This window comes from Melanerpes formicivorus, unplaced genomic scaffold (genome assembly GCF_026170545.1).
Source record: "Melanerpes formicivorus ecotype bairdi unplaced genomic scaffold, bMelFor1.0.p_v2 SCAF_60, whole genome shotgun sequence".
NCBI classification, from domain to species: Eukaryota; Metazoa; Chordata; class Aves; order Piciformes; family Picidae; genus Melanerpes; species Melanerpes formicivorus.
In genome coordinates this window covers 3493062-3514843 of record NW_027142412.1, presented here as the reverse complement: position 1 = coordinate 3514843, position 21782 = coordinate 3493062, and the positions used below count along the sequence as shown (strand labels likewise).

Below are 21782 nucleotides of genomic sequence, written 5' to 3'. Positions count from 1 at the left end.
CTGACGGACGCCGACGGACGGACGGACGGTCCGGTCCGGCGCGGAGCACGGCAGGGCCCCGCCCCCTCTGGCCCCTCCTTGGCTCCACCGCTTCGCGCTGATTGGTCCTGCACTGGCAGGCACGTGACTATCCTTTCGCCTCTCCCCGCCGCCCATCATCGGCCCTGCCCGCTGCCATTGGCTACAGAGTCTGTCCCCGCCTCCAGGGGGCGGCACCCCAGGGGCTCTCCCCTTGCCGGCCCGTCACCTGCTGCAGCGGGTCCCGTCCGGGTTGGCGGCGGGGGGAGGGCCGACGGCACGAGGCGCGCTCCGATTGGCCAGCTCTCGCCGCCTTGTCGCGTCGGGATTGGGCGGGCAGGGCCGGCGGGGGCGTGGCACGGCGGCAGCGCGTGGGGGCGTTAAAGGGGCGGCGGCGGCGGGGCGCTGTCGCGGGGCGCGCCATGGCGTACCAGGGCTTCGCGCAGGAGTACCTGGGCATGCCGGCCGTGACGCGGGCCTACACCACCGCCTGCGTGCTCACCACCGCCGCCGTGGTGAGGGCTAGGCTGGTCCCGGCGGGAGGCCGCCGTGGCGGGAGGCCGGGGTCCCCGGGGGGGCGCTGGGGGTGGGGGGGAGCCGGGGGGGGCCGGCTGAGGGCGGCGGGGGCCGGCAGCGGTGGCAGCTCTGCCTGTCTCTCACAGCAGCTGGAGTTCATCACCCCCTTCCAGCTCTACTTCAACCCCGACCTCATCTTCAGGAAGTTCCAGGTGAGGCCTTGGCCGGGCTTGGGGCCCTTCTTGCCCCTTCCCAGCAAGGGGTGGGGGGCGACAGGCCGCGCCCCGCCTGTCCCACTCCTCAGGCTGGCCAGGGAGTGCGGTACGGTCCCGAGGGGCTTCTCTCCCACTGCCTCAGCCTTTGCTGCCTGCTGGGAGCTAGGTCACCAGCGTGGTGTTCCCCCCTGTCCCAGACACCGGGAGGGAGGTCGCTTCTTCCAGCCTTTCCCTGCCATGCACCATCTCGGCACTCCCCTTTTCCCTTTGCTCTGCACCTGTCCCCTCCCTCCCCGTGACAGAAGGCTGTTTGGCAAGCTGACATCAGGCTGGGTGGAGAAGGCTTTGCCATAGAGGCACGTGAAGAGAAAAGCAGAGAGACCCTCTGCCCCACAGCTGGCAGGGCAAGACACTGTGCTGTGGGCAAGACACTGTGCTGTGGGCAAGACACTGTGCTGTGGGCAAGACACTGTGCTGTGGGCAAGACGCTGTGCTGTGGGCAAGACGCTGTGCTGTGGGCAAGACACTGTGCTGTGGGCGAGGAGGGAGGTCCCACCGCAAGGTGCTGCAGCTGCCTGCTGCCCTGGGGCAGTTCTGAGCGGGTGGGGGCATGCCTGGACATCCCCAGTGGACAGGGTGATGGGGGGAGGCCTCTCTGCCCACCTCCTCTTCTCTCTGTTCTCTTTCAGATCTGGAGGCTGATCACCAACTTCCTCTTTTTTGGGCCCCTGGGATTCAGTTTCTTTTTCAACATGATATTTCTGTATCCTTTGGTCTCAGTGAAGCTCTCTGCTCCCTTTTTGGCTCAGATGCAATTCCCTCCATCTGTCTTCCTCCCTGGGCTGACTTGCTGTGGTAGAAGCCCAGGGCTGTGGATTCTTCCCTTGGCTCTTTTGGTCGGAACCGAAGCCATTCCCCCAGCAGCTGTGGCCAGCTCCTGCACCTCCAACTCTGCTTTTGCTGCAGGGCAGCCCCTGCCACACGGCTGCAGCAGCTGGCAGCGCTGCTCTGGCTTGTGCTGGAGAGCAGGGCCTGCCCCTGGGTGAGCTCTGGCTGGGGCACAGCAGATGCCTCTGTCTTTCCGTGGGGTCGGTGGTAGGAGGTGAAGCTTGCACTGCTCTCCTCTGGGGCTTGGCCACCTGGCTGACAGCTTCCTGTGATGGAACAGCTTGTAGCTGGCTTATTCCCCACGAAGTGGTGCTGAGGGGGGCCCAGAGGGTGGCCAGCTGTTAGTTTCCTATACTGCAACCCCTGCCTTCTCTCTCAGGTACAGGTACTGCCGCATGCTGGAGGAAGGCTCCTTCCGCGGCAGGACAGCTGACTTTGTCTTCATGTTCCTCTTTGGAGGGTTCCTCATGACAGTATCCTTCTGAGGGGGCAAAGCTCTTTGGTGTCTCCTGCGGTGCTGTGGCTGTTGTGGGGCTTGTCTGCCAGCTCTCTGTGTCCCAGCTGGCTCCTGAACCGTGGTGCCACGGCGCAGAGGCTGGCTGTGCCCCCACGCCTGCCAGGCTGGTCCCTGAGGCTGAGGACAAGGAGCAGTGGATGTAAGCTCAGCACAGGAGGTTCCACCTCAATACAAGGGAGAACTGCTTTACTGCAAGGGTCACAGAGCACTGGAACAGGCTGCCCAGAGGTGGTGGAGTCTCCTTCTCTAGAGGCTTTCAAGGTCCATCTGGATGTGTTCTGTGTGCCCTGTGCTGGATTCCATGGCCCTGCTCTGGCAGGGGGTTGGACTTGATGATCTCTTTGGGCCCCCTGTGATCCTGTGAGGCTTGGGAGAGCTCTGCTGAGCACATAGAGGGACACCTCCTGCCTGTGTGGCACAGGTTTGCTCCTTGTCTTGCCCACCTCTGTCTCCTGGCCAGTGCTTCCCTCAGTATGCTCAGAGTGGGAGCAAACTCTGGGGGAAGCTGCCAGGATGTGTGCTGGTGCCTGGCACAGGGGTGGGCTGCCTGATCCTAGAAGGGGATGTGTGGCAGTGTGCTTGGGAAGCTCAGCCTGAAAGGAAGGCCTGTGAGAAACCATCCAGCTGCAGCAGGATGACTGTGTCTGAGCTCTGGTGGGTGGAGCAGACTGGAGCACTGCTCCCATTGGCATGAGGCTGGCTCAGAAGAGCCAGCTGCAGCTGAAGGGCAGAACACAGAGGCAGGAGGACAAGGAGTGGGATGGCATCAGCACGTCAGGCAGTGTGAGCCCAGCACTGACCTCACAGCCTGTCTGTGGCTGGAGGTAACATCACACTGCTAGAGGAGTCCTTTTGTTCTGAGACCAAATGGGGATGGGGAGAAGTGTCTGCAGTCAGGAGAACCTTTCCTGAGTGCCTTGCTGCTCTCTGGTGCAGATAGCTGCTGCTCCCCCCTCAGTCTCTGCATGAAGCTGTGTGACTCTCATGGCTGTGGGGTGTTCAGCTAAGGCAGTGTCCAGGTTCCTGCAGCATCTCCTCCACACTCGGCCCTAGGTGGATGTGGAGTCCAACAACAATGAGGGCAGGGGAATTTCTTTTGCCTCTAGCTGTCCCCTTGAGGTCTGAAAGAGAGGGCTGGGAGTTAGCAGAGCCAGCTCACTGCTGCAGGCAGCTCCCTGCAGAAGGCAGCTGCTGGATGTGAGATGGTTGCTCAGGTCAGTGCTGTGAGGACATGAAGGTCACTTTGTAGAGGCCTCTACACAACCTCCCTGGACTGTGAGTGGTTGTGGACAGCAATCTGTGTGTGCTGCCCCAGCATGCCTTGGGGAATGGGGGCAAAGGGGGAGCCCAGGCCCCCTCAGCCAGCCCAGGAGAGGCCTGGTGAGGGGGGCAGGGTCTCGCAGGCTGCGGTCAGTGCCTGCCTCTCTGGGCCTGCTCATCACAGCACACCCTGTGCTGCCTGGAGGGGTGGTGCTGAGGGTGGGCAGCTCTCTCCTTGACTCTGTAGCTGCCAGCTGTTTGGCCTCTTTGCCAGCCTGTTTTTCCTGGGCCAGGCCTTCACCATCATGCTGGTGTACGTCTGGAGCCGCAGGAACCCCTACATCCGCATGAACTTCTTCGGGCTGCTCAACTTCCAGGCCCCCTTCCTGCCCTGGGTGCTGATGGGCTTCTCTCTGCTCCTGGGCAACTCCATCATCATCGACTTGCTGGGTAGGTGCAGGCTGGCAGTGCTGGGAACAAAGGAGGGCACCTTGCATGCTCTGTTCTCCCAGGTGCTGCTGGGCCCCCAGCACCACCTCTTGGTTGCAGCTGTTGAGGGTGGTGGGCTCCCTAGAGGGAGCTGCCTGAGGCTGCTGGGTGGGTGGGTGGGTGGGCATCCTCATGGCTGAGCTGTGGCTTCCCCAGGGGAGCAGGAGCTGGCCACAGCTCCCAGCCTGCCCTCTGGTGGGGGCTGGAGCGTGGGTACATGGCTGAGAGATTCCTGGAGCCTCACCTTGCTTAGCTCCCCACAGCTGTGGTTAGCTGGCAGAGGAGTCACAGCTGGGCCTGGCCTTGCTGCCTTCTCTCCCCAGGGATTGCAGTGGGTCACATCTATTACTTCCTGGAAGATGTTTTCCCAAACCAGCCTGGAGGAAAGAAGCTGCTGTTGACCCCTGGCTTCCTGTAAGTAAAGCTGGAGCCTCTCTGGGCTCTGCTGGGCTGCTGCTCAGCCTTGGCTGACCCTGGGACACAGTTGGCTGCTGGCAGCTCCTCGGCTGGGTGGTTTGTGCCTCTGCTGCAGGAGGCAGTGGGGCTCTGCACATGGTGTGCAGATGGAGACAGGGTCCATGAGCAGCTGCTGGTCCCTCAGGCTTTGCTGGGGGCAGTGTTCTGGCTGCAGGGGGCTGCTTCCCTGGTGTATTGCTGCAGCTTAAGACAGCAGAATGTTCTGCTCCATGCTGAGGCTCAGAGCTGACCTAGAGAGCCAGGAGGTGAGCACTGCCCTCATCACTTACTGAGCTGGGCAGAGGAACAGCCAGTGCTGGGGCAGCAGGCTGGTGGCTGTGCCCCACAGCCAAGCCCTGGGAGAGGCTGGGGTGGCCCTGGGAGGCCTGGGGGCTTATCCTGGGCTTAGTTTCCTAACCTGCCTGCCTGGGGGATGGGCATGTGCCTTGCCAGGAAGATGGTATTTGACACACCTGAAGAGGATCCCAACTACAACCCTCTCCCTGAGGAGCACCCAGAAAACCAACCTAGAGACCAAGACCAGAACCAGCAGCAGCAGCCACAGTAACACAGGGGACTTCTCTGCTGGCTGGACTTGTGCCATGGCCCAGAGCTCCTGCTGGCACACCAGCAGCTGCCATGCCAGTGTCATGTGTCCCTGTCTGTCTGGGTGATTCATCCTCCTCCTGTACCAAGTGGTTCCACAGAGCTGTGCACCCCAGAGCCCATGGAGGCTTCTGCAGGGGCTCCAGGGGCTGGGAGCTGTGGTGGCTTCCTCAGTTACCCAGTGGGGCTCAAGCATCAGGTGAGGTGTTGAACAGCTGCTCCTCCTCCTGCTGTGTGCCAGGTCACTCTTGCCCTCTGTACACAGACCACTGCCCCTGCCTCTCACTGTCCTCAGACCTCTCCAGGGGCTCTCCATGAAGCTGTCCTCCCTCCTCTGCCACAGCAGAATGCAGCTCAGCCTCCTCCTCTCCTCTCCTCTCCTTCCCCCACTCCTCTGTTGTTGCTTCCAAAGAGTCTTTACATTAAAGTCTTTTATTTTTCAGCTGTGTCCATTTGTGCCTGGGGCAGAGGCAGCCATGCAGCAGTGCTCAGCAGGACTTGGCTCACAGCTCTCAGGCTGCTTGCTTGGCCTGTGCTTTTTCCCCAGGGCCAGAGCACAGGTCAGGCTCCCTGGAAGATGTCCTTGCCCTCAGGAGAAGGGTAGGGGAGTGTCTAGTTGGACAGAGAGATGCCTGGGTTAGGAGAGGGGTCAGAGCTGGACACTTGGTCCTGGCAGTGGCACTGCTGCCAAAGGCTGGCTGGGACTCCACTCCTGCTGAGTTCTTTAGCTCTGAAACAGCTGCAGGGGAGGGAGCTCAGGAAGCTCAGCCCTGCCCTGCTGCACTGAGATCACTCTTGCCAAGGCAGCACAGCCCTGGGGGGAGCCTGCCCTGCCTCTGGGGGAGGGTGGCTGGCTGCCCAGGGAGAGGAGCTTGCAAAGCACCACTGCAACCAGGGAGAGGAGCAACCAGCAGCCAGGTAGTGGTCTGCAAGCCTTGTGGCAAAGCAAGACTGAGCCACAGCCTCCCCTCTGCCCTGGGGGCTTCCCAGGATAACCTCTCTTTTTTACTGCACAGCAGCTTCAGGGGAGGAGGCTGCTTGGCTGCCCCAGGGCTTGGCTGCACTTCCAGGGCCCTCTGGGGAAGACCTGCACAGATGCACAGCAGTACCCAAGGCTGAGCAGCCTCACACTCACAGCTCCCCAAGGGGGCCACAGGAAAGCTGGGGAGGGACTGCTGAGGGTGTCAGGGAGGGACAGGACTGGGGGGGATGGAGCAGAACTAGAAGTGGGGAGGTTGAGATTGGCTGTGAGGAAGAAGTTGTGCCCCAGGAGGGTGGTGAGAGCCTGGCACAGGCTGCCCCGGGAGGTGGTGGAAGCCTCCTGCCTGGAGGTGTTTGCAGCCAGGCTGGAGGTGGCTGTGAGCAGCCTGCTGTGGTGTGAGGTGTCCCTGCCCAGGGCAGGGGCTTGGAGCTGGCTGAGCCTTGGGGTCCCTTCCAGCCCTGCCAGCTCTGTGCTTGTATGAAGCCTTCTCAGGCAGGAGCTCTTATGCCCAGGAGGGGAAGTTTTCTACAGGGGAGGTTACAATGCAGGAGCCCCAGGCCCCTGCCTTGCCACAACAACCTTTCAGCCTCTCTAACAAGGCCTAATGGCCAGGGCCCCACTCTGCCCCAGCAGCCCAGGGGAACACTGCAGCAACATTGCTGCTGCAGGGCAAGTCTGTGGTTCCTGCAGCCTCCCATCTGGAAAGGGTTCCCTCCCACCTGGGCAATCAGAGCTGGCTCTGCTATTGCTCAACTCTAAAGATGATAAATTAAGGCCAGAGAGGGGTTTGGGTTTTCTCTTTGACTGTGCTAGCAGTGGGGGTGGATCAGCAAGGCTCACAAAAACCTATTGGCTTTGTGATAAAGACCTGAACAGAGCTGTCAGGCTGCCAGCAAAGCCTGCCCTGCTGGCAAGCCCCCCTCAGTTCTGGCACAGGGGAGGGTAGGAGCTCTCTGAGGGCTGCTGGGCCTCACCAGCAAGGCAGAGCCTAATTAATGGGGGGGGTTGTTTAAGGCAGCCTTGATTTGGTTTAATCTCACTTCCATGGATTTGGGTTTTAAACTCCCCAGGGAAAGGACAGATTGCTCCTAGGGCTGCAGGGCTAAGGGCAGGTGAGAGACACTGCTCTGGGCTGCCACTGCCCACAGCAAAGCATTCACTGAAGGGATGCTGCAGTCACAGTGGCTGCAGGCTGCAGCTGGCTGCAGCAGCTCAGAGACTTTGTTGGTTTGCAGCTGTGCTCTTCACACACCAGCCTGCCAGAGAAGTTTGGTTTATGGCTTCAGTTCACCTGCCCTACCCTTGCCAAGCCAGCCAGCAACACCCCCTGGGCTCCCTGCCCCTGCTAACAGGCCAGCCCCTCAGACCTGCAGGCAGTTGCTGCTTGGTTGTAAGCCTCACTGCCCCTTTCCCCTGCAGCAAGAGGGTTTGGGGTGCTGAAGGGAAGCACTCAGTTTCCAGCCTGCTCCTGGAAACCTGAGTGGACCTTGAGCATTCAGCACTCTGCCCCAAAGCCCCTGGGACAGCTCAGGCAGCAGGAGGGCACAGAGCAGGGGGAGGAGGAGTACTGAGCCAGGCTCCCTGACCTCCACCTGAGTAATGCATTCCTCTTTATTTAAAAAGTTGGCCTAGGAGTGCAGGTTGCACCTATACAAAAGAACCTTTACACTGCCCACACACAGGCCCCTGAGGGCTCCAGCAGCTGCCCCGGGGCTCAGCCAGCTCCAGCTGCTACGCAGCCTGCTCGAGGCCTGGCAGTCAGGGGGAGGGGGGGAGGAAGTCAGCAGGACTGGGAACTCTTGGCAAGTGGAATGGGTGTCCCCTTTCAGGGACAGAAAGACCCCTGCCAATCCTAGATCCATGTGGGGAGAGGAGTAGGGGCAAGGCTGTAGGAAGAGCACCAGTGTCACAGAGAGGTTTACCAGGCTGGAGCAGTATTGGCCAAGCGTCTCATGCGCCTAGGAGAGAGAGAGAGAGAAAGGTGTTAGTCCTGTGAGGCCTCCCTCAGGGCAGCCCTCTCGCTCCTGGAGAAGGGAAGGCTCCCAGCAGACCTTCTGGTGGCCTTCCAGGACCTGCAGGGGGCTGCAGGAAAGCTGGGGAGGGACTTCTTAGGATGTCAGGTAGTGACAGGACCGGGGGGATGGAGCAGAACTAGAGTGGGGAGCTGGAGATTGGCTGTGAGGAAGAAGTTGTTGGCCAGGAGGGTGGTGAGAGCCTGGCACAGGCTGCCCAGGGAGGTGGTGGCAGCCTCCTGCCTGGAGGTGTTTGCAGCCAGGCTGGAGGTGGCTGTGAGCAACCTGCTGTGGTGTGAGGTGTCCCTGCCCATGGCAGGGGCTGGGACTGGCTGAGCCTTGGGGTCCCTGACAATTCTCTGATGAATGCTTTCCTCTAGAGACAAAGCCCCTGCCCAGGCAGACAGCCCACAGGCAACTTTGCTTCAAGCAGAGGATGGTTCAAGTGGAGATCTAAATGTGAGGCAAGCTGCTGACAGTTCAACACCCTGAAGCTAAAGAGCCATGAGGTGCTGGTGTGCAGGGCTGGCCTCCTGCCAGTCAGCTCTCAGCAGAGAAGGCCAAACAGCCAAGCTTTTAACTCCTGTCTCAGAGACAGGCCTGAAGCAGAAGTATCCGAACCGCTGGCAGTACCTTGTGTTCCTGTCCTGGTCTCTGATCTTCTTCTCCATCTCGGCATCTGTGAGGGTCTCCAGCAGGGGGCACCACTGGTCGGCATCCCCCGTGTTGCGGATGGCGATCTCCACCGTCGGCAAAGGGTTCTCGCTGCAGGGCAGGGGGCAACACAGCAGCACCCACTCAGCACCCACTCAGCACCCACTCAGCGCTCCTCAGCCTCCCCAGCCGAGGGGGGAAGCACCTACAGCGCTCCAGGCTTAAGCATTCTTAACCCCACTCAGTCTGGGTCCAGGAGCACAGGAGGTTACCAGCTAGAGGAGCCTGAAGTCAGGGCAAGCCCAGCTGTGGGCATCTGCCCTTCCCAGCCTGGGGAGGTGCTTGGGACAGGCCCTGCAGCTGGTGCAGCTCCCTCCCACAGAGGCCACTGGCTGACAGCTTCCAAACCCAGCAAGCACAGGCAGGGCTCAGAGCAGCTTCCCAGGGCTGGGAGCACTTCCCCCAGAGCAGCAGCTGAGCAGGCACTGGGAGCAGGCACTGGGAGCAGGCACTGGGAGCAGGCACTGGGAGCAGGCACTGGGAGCAGGCACTGGGAGCAGGGCTCTCAGTCCAGCTTGGACTCCCAGCACCCCTCTGGCAGCTCTACCCTGGCAAACACTGGGCTCCTGGGGGCCTGGTGGGATGGGAGCCCAAGAGTGAAGCAAGCACTGTCCTCCCCCCTGCCAGGGGAAGGGCAGTCTCTTAGGACCTGCTGTTGCAAGCAGGCTGTGTCCCTGATCAGAAGATGTGCTCCTCAGAGCCCCCTCGCCCTGCCCTGCCCTGCCCCAGCTGCATTATCACACACACAACTCTTTGCTGCCTCCCTAGCCCCTTGCCAGTAGAAGTCAACAGGAACTGACCAGGAGCAGCTTCCCAAATATTGACAGTGGCTGGGGAAGCCAGGCATAAACACCGAGGAGCCTCAGAATGTAAATGTTTGCTCCCAGCTCTAGCGAGGGCCCAGGCCGAGCTGCAGGCAGCCCAGGGCAGGTGCGGGGCATCCGGCCCCCTCCCCGGGGACCTGGCCCTGCAGGGCTCCTGGGCAGCCCCCAGCTCCCCCCTGGCAGGGAACACAGCCATGGGAACAGACACCATCTGCAGCACAGCCTTCTGTCACCTGCAAGAGCAGCTCTTCAGAGTGGTGCTGCAGTGAAAGATCAGCCCAGAGCCTTTGGGATCTGATCCTGGGAGGGAGCTTTAGGCAAATCTCCTTCCAGTACTGCTGACATCCACTAAGCAACACTCAAACCCAGGAACAGCTTCACCTCAGCCCCAGCCTGCTGCACATTCCAGGCCAACTGCTAGATCTTTAGCTGCCTTCTCTGCCTTGGCAGCCGGAGGTCTCTACCTCATTTCCTGTGCTCACCTCTGAGCACCTGCTCGAATCAAATGGGTGTTGGAAGTCTGGCACACAGCTCACAGGCACAGCCAGCTCAGGCACCACACCTCCAGCAAGGGATCAGAGAGACACTGAGAAACCTTCCCTCAGCTCTTGTGCTCCAAGGCAAGACAGCTCCTCCCCCCTGTCGTTTCCTGGTGAAGGTGAAGGTGCTGCCGGCAGGGTGACTGAAATGCTCTGCCAGCTGCAGGGCTCCCAGCACAGCAAGACACTTCCTCTGCTGGGCCCCAGGCCTCAGCAGTGCCACCAGCAAATGTCTCTCCTGGAAAAGGTGACTCCCTCAGGCACAGAGGTTGGGTGTGGGAGAGAGCCTGGGCCAGCAGTCAGGCCTGGAGTGCTGTGTGCACCACCCGAGGCGCTCAGCACCGCGGTGGGAAGCGCTGTGCCACAGCAGCCCCTGGAACTGCATCAGCTACCTGTCCAAGGGCTTCCAGGCTGGCCTTGTTCTGCAGAGCAGGCCAGCTGAAAGAGCTTCCCTGGCTTGCATCAGTCAAAAGACAGCTTTACCTCTCCCTCAGATGATTAAGAGGCACATGACTTCCTAACCCCCCCCCAGTCTCTTGAGATATTGAGGCTCCTTCGCTCCATCCACAGCAGACCCTCTCCTTACATCAGTGGGATGACTTTGGAGCAGCCACCCCTCCTGTGGTTTGGGAATTCAGGAACTAAACCAACCACAGAACCCAAATACCATCAATCACTGTGAAGTTTCAAAAGTGCTCCACTGCTTGAAGAAGAAAAGGGAAGGGGAGGACATATTTGTGCCATGACACAAGGCAAGGTTTGAATTAGAGGTTTGCTGCTTCCTGAACAGCTCACGGCCCTGCTCCTTTGTTCTCTTGGGGTTCCCTTCCTAGCTGTTCCTTCTCCCCCTTGCCATATGGCCAGTCTCAGGGTGGCCTGAAAACAAACCTGCCTCTAGCTCCTCCTTGCTCACCCCTACACCAACTACTCCTTGTCCTCCCCCAAGGCAGGACAGGGCTGGTGCAGGTTTCCCTGTGCTGCCCAGGCAGCTCCTTCTGCTGCCTTGCACTGATCTCTGCACAACTGGTGTCAGCAGCAGCATTGCCTCACCTCTGCAAATACATCACAGCCTGAACTCTCCAACTTCCTCAAGCTGTCACCACGACCCCAGGGCACAAAACCTCAGAGCACAGCTGGAGGGAGAGCAGAGACTGCAGAGTGAGCAGCAGGCTGGGGATAACATCAGAGCAGCCGCTCAGCACAACTGCAGACCATCATCTCTAGCAGACAAGCTACAAAGCTGTCTGCTCAGACTGACACTGCTGCATCCCAGCTGTGAGAAGGGCCTAGAATCAGGCCAGCTTTACCCTCAGCCAAGGCAGAGAGCTGCAGCTTCAATCAGTCTGAATTCAAACCCCCAACTCCTGGGACAGGGGCTGGCACAAACCAGGCAGCCCCAACGAAACCAAGACGTACCCGAGGCTCCTGATCAGCCTGCACTAGAAGAGGGAACCCCAAGGTACTCTGCTAATTGCAAGAGCCCAGTGACTTAATGACAAGAGCCTTTCATTCTGCACCATGTGCTCCTGACATGCAAGACAGCCTGCAGGCAAGCACAAGGGGCCAGGAGCACAAAAGCTGCAGGGAGGACAGAAGGGCTGCAAGCCACAAGGACCCATTCCAAGTGAGTTCAGCTGTTCTAAGACTCTCTGGTGTGAATGAAGCACAGGGACCCTCCCCAGCCACCCTGGAAGGACAGTTCTGTACCTGAAGGCATATGTCTTCTGGTGCCAACTCAGCTGTCCCCGGATGCTGTAGGCAATGGTGGTGACAAACTCCCCACCCAGGCCGAGCTCTGAGCACAGCTTCAAGGCAAACTTCTCTGGTGAGTTCTCCTTCTCTGACATGTCCCACTCAAACTGGTCTACAAGGGAGATGTTCCCTACATGAATGTTTAGCTGGAGACAAGGGAAAGAAAAAGGTCATTCATTTCCACCCTCACAAGTCTGTCAAGGTCAGCTGAACAGAGCAGAGCAGCAGAGCAGCAGCTCCTAGCTCACTGCTTCTGCAGAGCTCCTAACTGAACTCTTAATTCCAGTAGCAGAAGACAACTCAGCTTTGCTCCCAAGGCTCAGAGCAGCAGCTCCTAGCTCACTGCTTCTGCAGAGCTCCTAACTGAACTCTTAATTCCAGCAGCAGAAGACAACTCAGCTTTGCTCCCAAGGCTCAGAGCAGCAGCTCCTAGCTCATTGCTTCTGCAGAGCTCCTAACTGAACTCTTAATTCCAGTAGCAGAAGACAACTCAGCTTTGCTCCCAAGGCTCAGAGCAGCAGCTCCTAGCTCACTGCTTCTGCAGAGCTAACTGAACTCTTAATTCCAGTAGCAGAAGACAACTCAGCTTTGCTCCCAAGGCTCAGAGCAGCAGCTCCTAGCTCACTGCTTCTGCAGAGCTCCTAACTGAACTCTTAATTCCAGCAGCATGAAGACAACTCAGCTTTGCTCCCAAGGCTGAGTTCCTCCAAAGGAAGATGGCAATGCTTTAGCTGAGCTATTGAATCACCTCAGGAGCTGCCACATGAATGGTTAATCATCTGCTACCTTGGCTCTGTTCTCAACACAAAGGAGAATAATGCAGTCTGGAAGCAGGACTGGAATTAAGAGCTCCTTTGCTCCATGGGAAGCCTTTGTACCCTTTACCCCTTCCCATGAGTAGAGAAACCCAAGTGGTGCCCCCCTGGCTCTGCTGCCTCCCTGCATTACCTTAATAATAACTCTCTGGTCTGACTGATCCTCCAGGATGCTGTCGGTGGGGTAGGACTCGATCTGCTGTCGGATGGCAGAGGCAATAGCAGGGACAAAGGTCAGGGGATTCAAATCCAGGTCATCACAAAGAATCTCAGAGAACATTTCTGGGGTCATTAGCTTTTCTGACACAGAACAAGAAGGAACAGCCAAGAATCAATGCCTGCCACTTGAAGAACACACAACATTCATCCCACAGGCAATCCCAAACCCAGCACCTCTGCCTTGCAAGGGTGCTCCCTGCCAGGGTTGTAAGGGTGTGCACAAGGACACAGGGAATGGCAGCTGCCTGTACTCACTGTACCCAAACCCAGCACCTCTGCCTTGCAGAGGGTGCTCCCTGCCAGGGTTGTAAGGGTGTGCACAAGGACATGGGGAATTGCAGCTGCCTGTACTCACTGTACCCAAACCCAGCACCTTTGCCTTGCAGAGGGTGCTCCCTGCCAGGGTTGTAAGGGTGTGCACAAGGGCATGGGGAATTGCAGCTGCCTGTACTCACTCTACCCAAACCCAGCACCTCTGCCTTGCAGAGGGTGCTCCCTGCCAGGGTTGTAAGGGTGTGCACAAGGGCATGGGGAATTGCAGCTGCCTGTACTCACTCCAAGCAGACAACACAGCTCTGGTCTGATCAGATACATAAAGGAGCCACAGACATCAGCTGTGCTGTGACTAGGGTCTCTCAGCTAACAGAGGAACTGGGTGAGGAGAGCAGGCCAGTTAAATCCTTCTCTCAAGGTGTGGCCAGGGATGCCTGCGAGCCATGGAAGTGGCAGAGCTATGAGACAGGACAGCTGAACAGAGTGCAAAGGGGGAGAGCTTCAAAGCTCTGTCTGTAGGGGGTGAGGACACAGGCAGTCATGCTTGCTCCCTCCTTCATGTCTGGTGATGGATACAATTTTGCTTCTCCAGCCCCAGGACAGCCTCCTCCCCACATACCATTCATGTTCCACGTAAATGCATCCCTGAGTTTCTGCCCATCGATTTCCATGTCCAGCCTGATTGGAACCAGAACCTCTGGCTGGGAAGCATTCTCATGGATCACTGCTGGGTCATGGTCATCAAAGCTAAAACAAAGAGCAACATCACAGTATATGCAGCTAGCACATGACACTTCTGGCATCCCCAGAGGGAAAGCAAAGCCTGTTGGAAGCAAGCCCTCCGCTCCGACTCCCCAGCCAGTCTTTAGACAGCCTCCTCAGTGCAAGCTTAGGGGGGATATGGCAACCAGCACAGGGGTTTAGCACCTTTCATCACATCTGTAACACATTCCTGCAATTAAAACAAGGAATTTTTTCCAGGCTTACATTTCTCTTGGTTTCCTCAACTTCTCTAATGGACAACAAAAGCTACTCCTGAGCCACAGCAGCGCTTCCTGCTGGAGGAATCACATCAAAGGTGCTGGAGTCTGTCAGTGAGAGGCAGCCTGTCCTTCACAGAGAGCTCCCAGGCTCCTCCAATGCTAACTGCTCAGCTAATCAGCAGAAGGAAGGAGCTCCTCAGGAAAAGACTGAGCCATTTTCCTCCCAAGAGCAAAGCTCCTCTCCACGCCATGGGCTGGCTGCTGCAAGGATGAGCCTCGAGCCCCACAGCTTCACTGACAGCCTCCAACCTGGAAACCTGCAGGTCCTTCATCACTTAGAGGTGAATCACAACACTGCATTAACTCCTCAGCCTCACCCTGGCAGGGTGGCACTTTGGTGAGTGCTCCCACTCTCTGCAAGCAGGAAGCTGTCTTACCAGAGTGGGAATGTCCTCTTCTTGTCCCTGCCCATGCGGTTCCTGTTGATAGTGGTGGAGCACGGCACTGCGTCCAGGTGGTGAGAGCTGTTGGGCAGGGTTGGCACCCACTGGTTGTTCCTCTTTGCCTTCTGTTCTCTGGAGGAGGAGACTGAACGTTAAACTGCAGACCCTGAGCACCACTGCTACCAAAGGAATGGTCTAACTCTGCACTTCCAGGCCTGTCATGAGCTCCTGCAGCCCTCAGCAATACTGCTCCACTGCCAACTCCTGCTCCACACCAGCCTCTGGCAAGCCCAGTCTGCAGCTCACAGTTGCTCACCAGGTACAAACCCAGCAGTACCACCACAAATACCAGGCTCCCACTAGGATTTTCTGTCTGGGCTTTACAAAAGCCAGCTGAGCACCATGAGGCCTCCAGAGGCAGTACGTGCAGAGAGAGCCTGTGCTGAAAACATCTGCCACAGCTGGAATGCAGCAACTGCAAAAGGAGCTGCATCATCAAACACTTCTGCTTTTCTTCCTGTTGCATGTGGGCAGTAACCCAACCCTTATGCTCTGGAAATCTTCACTTGCCCTACACTGCCAAGAACTGCAGCAGAGATGGGAGAGCAGCCCCCAGCACCACGGCCTGGGTTTGTGCTTCCTGCCCCAGCTGACATCTTCCAAGCAGCTCTGTTCTGAGCCTGGCCCTGACAGGTGCCCTTTACCTGAGGTAGGTGGGAGGTTCTGTGCTGATAGACACTGCCTTGTACTTCTCATCATTCCCATCCAAGATCTCTTCCACTTCAGAGGCCTTCAGCAGCGTCACGCTGGTGGCTAGCGTGGTATAGCCATGGTCTGGTAGCAGGAGAGATGGCAGCAGTCAGCATGGAGCAGCACTACACAGCCATGTAGCACTGACAGCCTGCATGCTGCAGAGCCCTCCCTGGTGCTGCCTGCAGGAGGGACTGCAATAGGTTACCACATGATACAAGAGTGTGCCCCCAAAGCCCTCTGGGCTTCCTTTCTCTTCCTACACACTTTGGAACTGCAGAGGAAGGTTCTGACCTTGGCAGTTTGTACCCATGGGGGGACTGGATGTGACAAAACCTTCCACTGTCATCTCTCAGCTGCCAGAAGGCTCCACACTCCCTCCCACACCAGGATGCTCTGCTGCTGGCTTGGATTCCTTGGAGTGAGCAGAAGCCCAGCCACAGTGCACAGCTCTAAAGGAGCACAACCAGGCTCTGACATCCATCTGAGCAGCAGCACAAACCTGACTCTCCTGGGAGCAGAGGGGGAAGGCAATCCCCACCACAAAGCCCAGAGCATACCAATCAAAAGACAAAAGCAGATGGCACCCTGGAGAGGCTGCAGAGTGAGAGACCAAAGATCTGCAGGAGGCTGCAGCTGCCCTGGCCACACTCCCCTCAAACAGCTTCCCTTTGGACTGGCACAGGGAGGGTCAGGACTGCATGGGCTCCCCTCAGCTGCTACCACTGCACCTGAACCTCCTTGCAGGCTGCAACTTACTTACAGACCTCAGTCATTTCCTAACAGATGAAATGAGTCAAGATGGAAGTGAGCCCTACAAAAACAAAGCTTCAGGGGGAAAATAAGAGGCCCTTAAATCCAGCTGAGGTGCTTCACTTTGGCAGTAAAAGAGGGTAGCAATTCCTCCCCACCCTGACCTGCCCTTTGCAATTCCAGGGGCTAGCCCTGCACACCTACACCTGCCAAAGTGATGCACAAAAGCCTCTCCACAGCCCAGAGCACATCAATTCCTCAGTGGACTGCAAAGGCTGGAAACAGAGAGCCAGTGATCAACAGAGAAGCTGATGAGGCTTGGGACAGGAGGAGAAACCTCCAGACTGCTCTTGCTGAATTCCACAGCCCATCTGCACTTGAAAGCCCCAAGGAAGGCTCTGAGGGGAAGAGGAGTTAAGCATGTGATCAGGCTGCACAACTAGGGCAACCACACAGAGAGATCAGAGGGAGGGGATCAGCCATTAGTGTATATTGTAACAGCAGCAAAGGTCACAGTGGAGATCCCTCCTCCAGCACAGCTCAGAACAACATGCAGATGAGACTTACATCTTCTGGGACTGTGGGATCGCTGGTTTTCTGTGGGGAGAACAACAAAGAGGAAGAAAAAGAGAAGAAAGCAACAGGTCAGCAGGATACTGGCAGGCAGGAGCCATCCAGGCCAGAGTGAACTGTTCGTTTTCATTATGCTTCCAATCCAAAGAGTGTACAACAAGTCACCCTGCCAGGACTGCTTCTTGTTTGCCTCCCACCAAAAACCATGCTGAGGCAGCTCTGCACTCTCCCTCCTCCCTGTGGCAGTCACACCAGGAGCAGCACACCACACCACAGCCTGGCAGGCAGAAGCCCTCAGCCCCTGGGAGAAGCCAAGTGAAGCAGAGGCACACAGGGAACGTCCTGCAACACTGCTGCCTGCCTGACAAAGAGAGAGGCAAAGCTGACCCTCCTCTGGCTGTCACAGTCCCTCCTGGGCTGTGGGATTGACTCAGATCTGAGGCCTGTGCTTTGTGATGAATGCAGCCAACCCCAGGAGAGCCAGGATGGATGTTTGGGTCTCAGCTGATGTTTGTTGCCAGGCTGAACCAGGAGTTACCTGGTGCAGAGTGCTCCATCCCTGAGGAAATCTTGTGGCCAAGAAGGCCAATGGGATCCTGGGCTGCATTCAGAGTGTGTCCAGCAGATCCAGGGAGGCTCTCCTCCCCCTCTACTCTGCCCTGCTGAGACCTCAACTGGAGTACTGCATCCAGCTCTGGGCTCCCCAGCTCAAAGGGGACTCAAGAGAGTCCAACAGAGGCTACCAGGATGATTGAGAGACTGGAGCACTGCCCTGTGAGGAGAGGCTGAGAGCCCTGGGGGTGCTTAATCTGGAGAAGAGAAGACTGAGAGGGGATTTAAGGAATGCTTCTAAGTCTCTGAGGGCTGGGGGGCAGGAGGGAGGGGACAGGGACAGGCTCTGCTCAGCTGCACCCTGCCATAGGCCAAGGGGCAAGGGATGGAAACTGCAGCCCAGGAGGTTCCAGCTCAGCATGGGGAGGAAATTCTGCACTGGGAGGGTCACAAAGCACTGGAGCAGGCTGCCCAGAGAGGTTGTGGAGTCTCCTGCTCTGGAGCCTCTCCAGCCCCATCTGGCTGTGTTCTGTGTGCCCTGTGCTGGAGTCTCTGCTCCTGCTCTGGCAGGGGCCTTGGACTCTATGATCTCTGGAGGTCCCTTCAAGCCCCTGACATCCCTCGAGGTGCCTGAGCTTCTGAATCACCAGAGCTGATTTGTGAAGGCAAAGTATCAGAGCAGCATTACTCATCTCCTCACCATGTGAAGAGGCCACTATCTTCTTCCTCTCCTCCACGGTGGCCAGCCGCCGCCAGAGCGAGGGGTACCTCTTGTACAGGGAGCCCCGAAACATACGCAGGTAGTTCCCCACCTACAGGAAGAAAAGCAGAGACATGGCCCAGTGCTCCAGCATGGCCTCCTGCAGTGCCCCAGCATGGCCCAGTGCCCCAGCATGGCCTCCTGCAGTGCTCCAAAGAGCTGCAGTAGAAGCTGAAACAAATTCAGCTCCTTGTAAGTCAGAAAGTTCACAAAGGCCAGGGAACAGCGGAGGGCTGCGAAGCCGATCAGGGCTCTGGAACACCTTTCATGAAGCTGAGGGACCTGGGGCTGGAAAAGGCTGTGGAGTTCTTATCAATGCTGGTCAATACTTAAAGGGTGGGAGTCAGGAGGATGGGGCCAGGCTTTTTTCAGTGGTGCCCAGTGACAGGCACAAACTGGAAGCCAGGAAGCTTCATCTAAACATGATAAGGAACTTCTTCCCTTTGGAGGGGGGAAGAAAGGGAAGGGGCTGCCCAAGCTGGTGGTGGAGTCCATCCCTGCTCTGGCAGGGGGGCTGGCTGAGGAGATCTCCAGAGCTGCCCTCTAGCCCCTATCACTCTGTGAAGGGGAATCTCCCAAGAGGATTACTCGGCTGTCTTTCATGACAGACTGACTGCACTGTGTGTGGTGTCAGACAGCACCACAGCTTCCACAGCAGCACAGAAGCCATCACTTCTATCAGCACTGATTTCTGTAGCCCAATTAGGGGGGAAAGAAATCCCCCATTGATTAACAATAACCCACTTAATGGGGGGGGGGGGGGAATCCATTCATTTTCCTGTGTTTTGGAGCAGTCTGACCTCTGCTTTCTCAACTTGTGTTCCAGCACACAGGGCCCAGGAGGACACCCAGCTGTCCCAGTTACCACTTCACTTTGGGTGGCACAGAGGCTCAGACACTGGGTTCACACAGAGCAAATGCTGACAGCCTTGCATCTTGGTTCAAATCCTCTGAACAGGTCAAAAGTGATCACTGCCAATAATCACCTTTCAAATTCCCTCAGCACCTCTAAAGCACTTCTGCTCTCCCTGGCACAAGGTCCTCAGCTGTGCTGACAGCCACAGCAGGACTTGCTGAACCACAGAGCTGTTTCTAGACTCCAAAATACTCTCTTGGGTGTTTCCAGACTGGCAGTGCACTGTCAGGCTGCCACACAACGAGGCTTTCACTCCTTGTTTGACAAGGTTCATTTTGATCCCAACACCTCCTTTTAGGTGTTTTCCAGGGAGGTGGTGGCAGCCTCCTGCCTGGAGGTGTTTGCAGCCAGGCTGGAGGTGGCTGTGAGCAACCTGCTGTGGTGTGAGGTGTCCCTGCCCATGGCAGGGGGTTGCAGCTGGATGATCCTTGGGGTCCCTTCCAACCCTGACAATTCTATGACTATTTTTTAATCCCACCTTTTGCTCTAGAGCACTCAACAGACAGAAGCTAACAGCAGATGAGAAAAGCAATCCTTTTCCCCTGTGCCTAGTGCGGTAATCTCACCAAGGAGCAGACCACACTTCACAGATCTTCCTCCAGGCTTTACCTTTCACATGAGAGGGAGCCTTTAGCCCCTGCTCAACCTAGACAACTGGCAGCTCAACGTGCTGAGCCTTTCCTTAGCGGCATCAAGGCTTTTCTTCCAGCTTGCCACTGCGAGCATCGCCCTGGCACCGAGCACCAACGCTTCTGGCTGCAAGGGGCTGCTGCCCAGGGCGGCAGCGCAGGCTCCCCGCACAGCCCCGCTGCTGGAACGCTGCAGCCCCGGCGCTCGCCGGCGGCCCAAGAAGCTGCGCTGGCTGCTTCCCGTGCGGGCGCTGCACACGGAACCCCTAGCTGCGGGCTTCAGCGCCTGCCCACTCCTGAAACAACCTAACCTCTCGGGGCCGAGGGGCTACAGGAACTGCTCCAGGCCGGGCCTGGAACCGGGGGGGCTCAGGCTGCCGGTCCGGCCTCGTGTGCCATCTCCAGCGCATCTGGGAGCGCTGCTGCCGGCGGGGCCGGGGCTGGCCGGCAGGGCTGGGGATGCCGGCGGGGCTGGGGATGCCGGCAGGGCTGGGGATGCCAATGGGGCTGGGGATGCCGGGCAGGGCTGGGGATGCCGGGCAGGGCTGGGGATGCCGGGCAGGGCTGGGGATGCCGGGCAGGGCTGGGGATGCCGGCGGGGCTGGGGATGCCGGCAGGGCTGGGGATGCCGGGCAGGGCTGGGACACCCGGGCAGGGCTGGGGATGCCGGGCAGGGCTGGGGATGCCGGGCAGGGCTGGGGATGCCGGGCAGGGCTGGGGATGCCGGGCAGGGCTGGGGATGCCGGCGGGGCTGGGGATGCCGGCAGGGCTGGGGATGCCGGGCAGGGCTGGGGATGCCGGCGGGGCTGGGGATGCCGGCGGGGCTGGGGATGCCGGCAGGGCTGGGGATGCCGGGCAGGGCTGGGGATGCCGGGCAGGGCTGGGGATGCCGGGCAGGGCTGGGGATGCCGGGCAGGGCTGGGGATGCCGGGCAGGGCTGGGGATGCCGGGCAGGGCTGGGGATGCCGGCGGGGCTGGGGATGCCGGCAGGGCTGGGGATGCCGGGCAGGGCTGGGGATGCCGGCGGGGCTGGGGATGCCGGCGGGGCTGGGGATGCCGGCAGGGCTGGGGATGCCGGGCAGGGCTGGGGATGCCGGGCAGGGCTGGGGATGCCGGGCAGGGCTGGGGATGCCGGCGGGGCTGGGGATGCCGGCGGGGCTGGGGATGCCGGGCAGGGCTGGGACACCCGGGCAGGGCTGGGGATGCCGGAGGGACTGTGACACCCGGGCAGGGCTGGGGATGCCGGAGGGACTGTGACACCCGGGCAGGGCTGGGACACCCGGGCGGCGCTCAGCGCCCAGCCCCCGAGCCGAGCCCCGCCGCCCCCCGGCAGCGCCCGCAGGAGCAGGGCAGGGCAGAGCCGCGGGGGGTGGAAGGCCGCAACCCCTCACACACACACCCCACACACACAGCTCCCCTGCTCCCCTTCCCCACCCCAATCCCGGCGCCCCGCAGCTCTCCCGGCCCCTCCCGGCGCCCCTCCGCCTGCCCCGGAGCCGCTCCCCGCTCCCCGGGGCCGCCGCTCGCCGGGCCGCACCTCGGAGCCGATCATGTAGAACTCGCCGTCCTCCTCCAGCTGGAACTTGACGGGCTTCTGCCCGAAGGTCTTGCTCAGCGCCATCATCATCATGGTGGCGGCGGGCGAGGGGCGGCGGCAGGGCTCAGCAGCGTCCCGAGCGGGGCCTCAGGCTCCGGCGGCGGCGGCGGGGAGCGGAGCGAGCACGGGCGGCGCCGCGGCCTACTCCAGGCCCTGCTCCGCGCATGCGCCGCAGCGCCCCCGCCCGGCGCCCGCGGGAGGAGCAGCGCGCCCCGGGAGCAGCCCTGGAGCGGGAGGGGGTCGCGTAGGAAAGAGATTTCTTGGTGCCCCGGGAGCAGCCCTTTAGCGGGGGGGGATCGCTTAGGAAAGAGCTTTCTTGGTGCCCCAGGAGCAGCCCTGGAGCTGGGGGGGTCGCGTAGGAGAGAGCTTTCTTGGTACCCCAGGAGCAGCTCTGGAGCGGGGGGAGAGTCGCTTAGGAAAGAGCTTTCTTGGTGCCCCGGGAGCAGCCCTGGAGCGGGGGGGGGGGGGGTCGCGTAGGAAAGAGCTTTCTTGGTGCCTCAGGAGCAGCTCTGGAGCGGGGGGGGGTCGCGTAGGAAAGAGCTTTCTTGGTGCCCCGGGAGCAGCCCTTTAGCGGGGGGGGTCGCGTAGGAAAGAGCTTTCTTGGTGCCCCAGGAGCAGCTCTGGAGCGGGGGGGATCGCTTAGGAAAGAGCTTTCTTGGTGCCCCAGGAGCAGCTCTGGAGCGGGGGGGATCGCTTAGGAAAGAGCTTTCTTGGTGCCCCAGGAGCAGCTC

At 59.4% G+C, this 21782-nt stretch overlaps 2 protein-coding genes across 4 annotated transcripts; one reads left to right on the top strand and one right to left on the bottom strand.

The window, feature by feature from the left end:
- The first annotated feature begins 402 nt into the window (after positions 1 to 402).
- On the top strand, positions 403 to 5407 carry DERL3 (derlin 3). 3 transcript variants are annotated; one of them, XM_068161888.1, is made up of 7 exons: positions 403 to 533; positions 681 to 746; positions 1439 to 1512; positions 2017 to 2110; positions 3662 to 3864; positions 4227 to 4317; positions 4813 to 4901. In XM_068161888.1, exons 1-7 carry the CDS (start codon positions 441 to 443, stop codon positions 4825 to 4827), a joined length of 636 nt encoding a protein of 211 aa, XP_068017989.1. In that variant the 5' UTR covers positions 403 to 440; the 3' UTR covers positions 4828 to 4901. The 3 variants fall into 3 exon arrangements, with proteins under 3 accessions (XP_068017989.1, XP_068017988.1, XP_068017987.1); XM_068161887.1 differs by having other exon boundaries at positions 408 to 533; positions 684 to 746; positions 3669 to 3864; positions 4813 to 5407; XM_068161886.1 differs by having other exon boundaries at positions 408 to 533; positions 3669 to 3864; positions 4813 to 5407.
- Positions 5408 to 5441: 34 nt separating this feature from the next.
- On the bottom strand, positions 5442 to 21169 carry SMARCB1 (SWI/SNF related, matrix associated, actin dependent regulator of chromatin, subfamily b, member 1). Its single transcript, XM_068161885.1, has 10 exons — positions 20992 to 21169; positions 17850 to 17961; positions 16592 to 16621; positions 15226 to 15355; positions 14516 to 14653; positions 13715 to 13842; positions 12737 to 12903; positions 11744 to 11934; positions 8593 to 8724; positions 5442 to 7905 (listed from the first exon to the last, which is right to left on the bottom strand). The coding sequence occupies exons 1-10, from the start codon at positions 21082 to 21084 to the stop codon at positions 7866 to 7868; spliced, it is 1161 nt and encodes a 386-aa protein (XP_068017986.1). The 5' UTR covers positions 21085 to 21169; the 3' UTR covers positions 5442 to 7865.
- Positions 21170 to 21782: the final 613 nt, after the last annotated feature.

Excerpts from the sequence above, each read along its gene's own strand:
- DERL3 (XM_068161886.1), top strand. The coding sequence starts at position 441 with ATGGCGTACCAGGGCTTCGCGCAGGAGTACCTGGGCATGCCGGCCGTG. Across the intron at positions 2,111-3,668 it reads TTGGAGGGTTCCTCATGACA|CTGTTTGGCCTCTTTGCCAG; the intron begins GTATCCTTCTGA and ends TGTAGCTGCCAG. Across the intron at positions 4,318-4,812 it reads CTGTTGACCCCTGGCTTCCT|GAAGATGGTATTTGACACAC; the intron begins GTAAGTAAAGCT and ends GTGCCTTGCCAG.
- SMARCB1 (XM_068161885.1), bottom strand. The coding sequence starts at position 21,084 with ATGATGATGATGGCGCTGAGCAAGACCTTCGGGCAGAAGCCCGTCAAG. Across the intron at positions 14,654-15,225 it reads GAACCTCCCACCTACCTCAG|AGAACAGAAGGCAAAGAGGA; the intron begins GTAAAGGGCACC and ends CTCCTCCTCCAG. Across the intron at positions 13,843-14,515 it reads AAGAGGACATTCCCACTCTG|CTTTGATGACCATGACCCAG; the intron begins GTAAGACAGCTT and ends TCTTTGTTTTAG.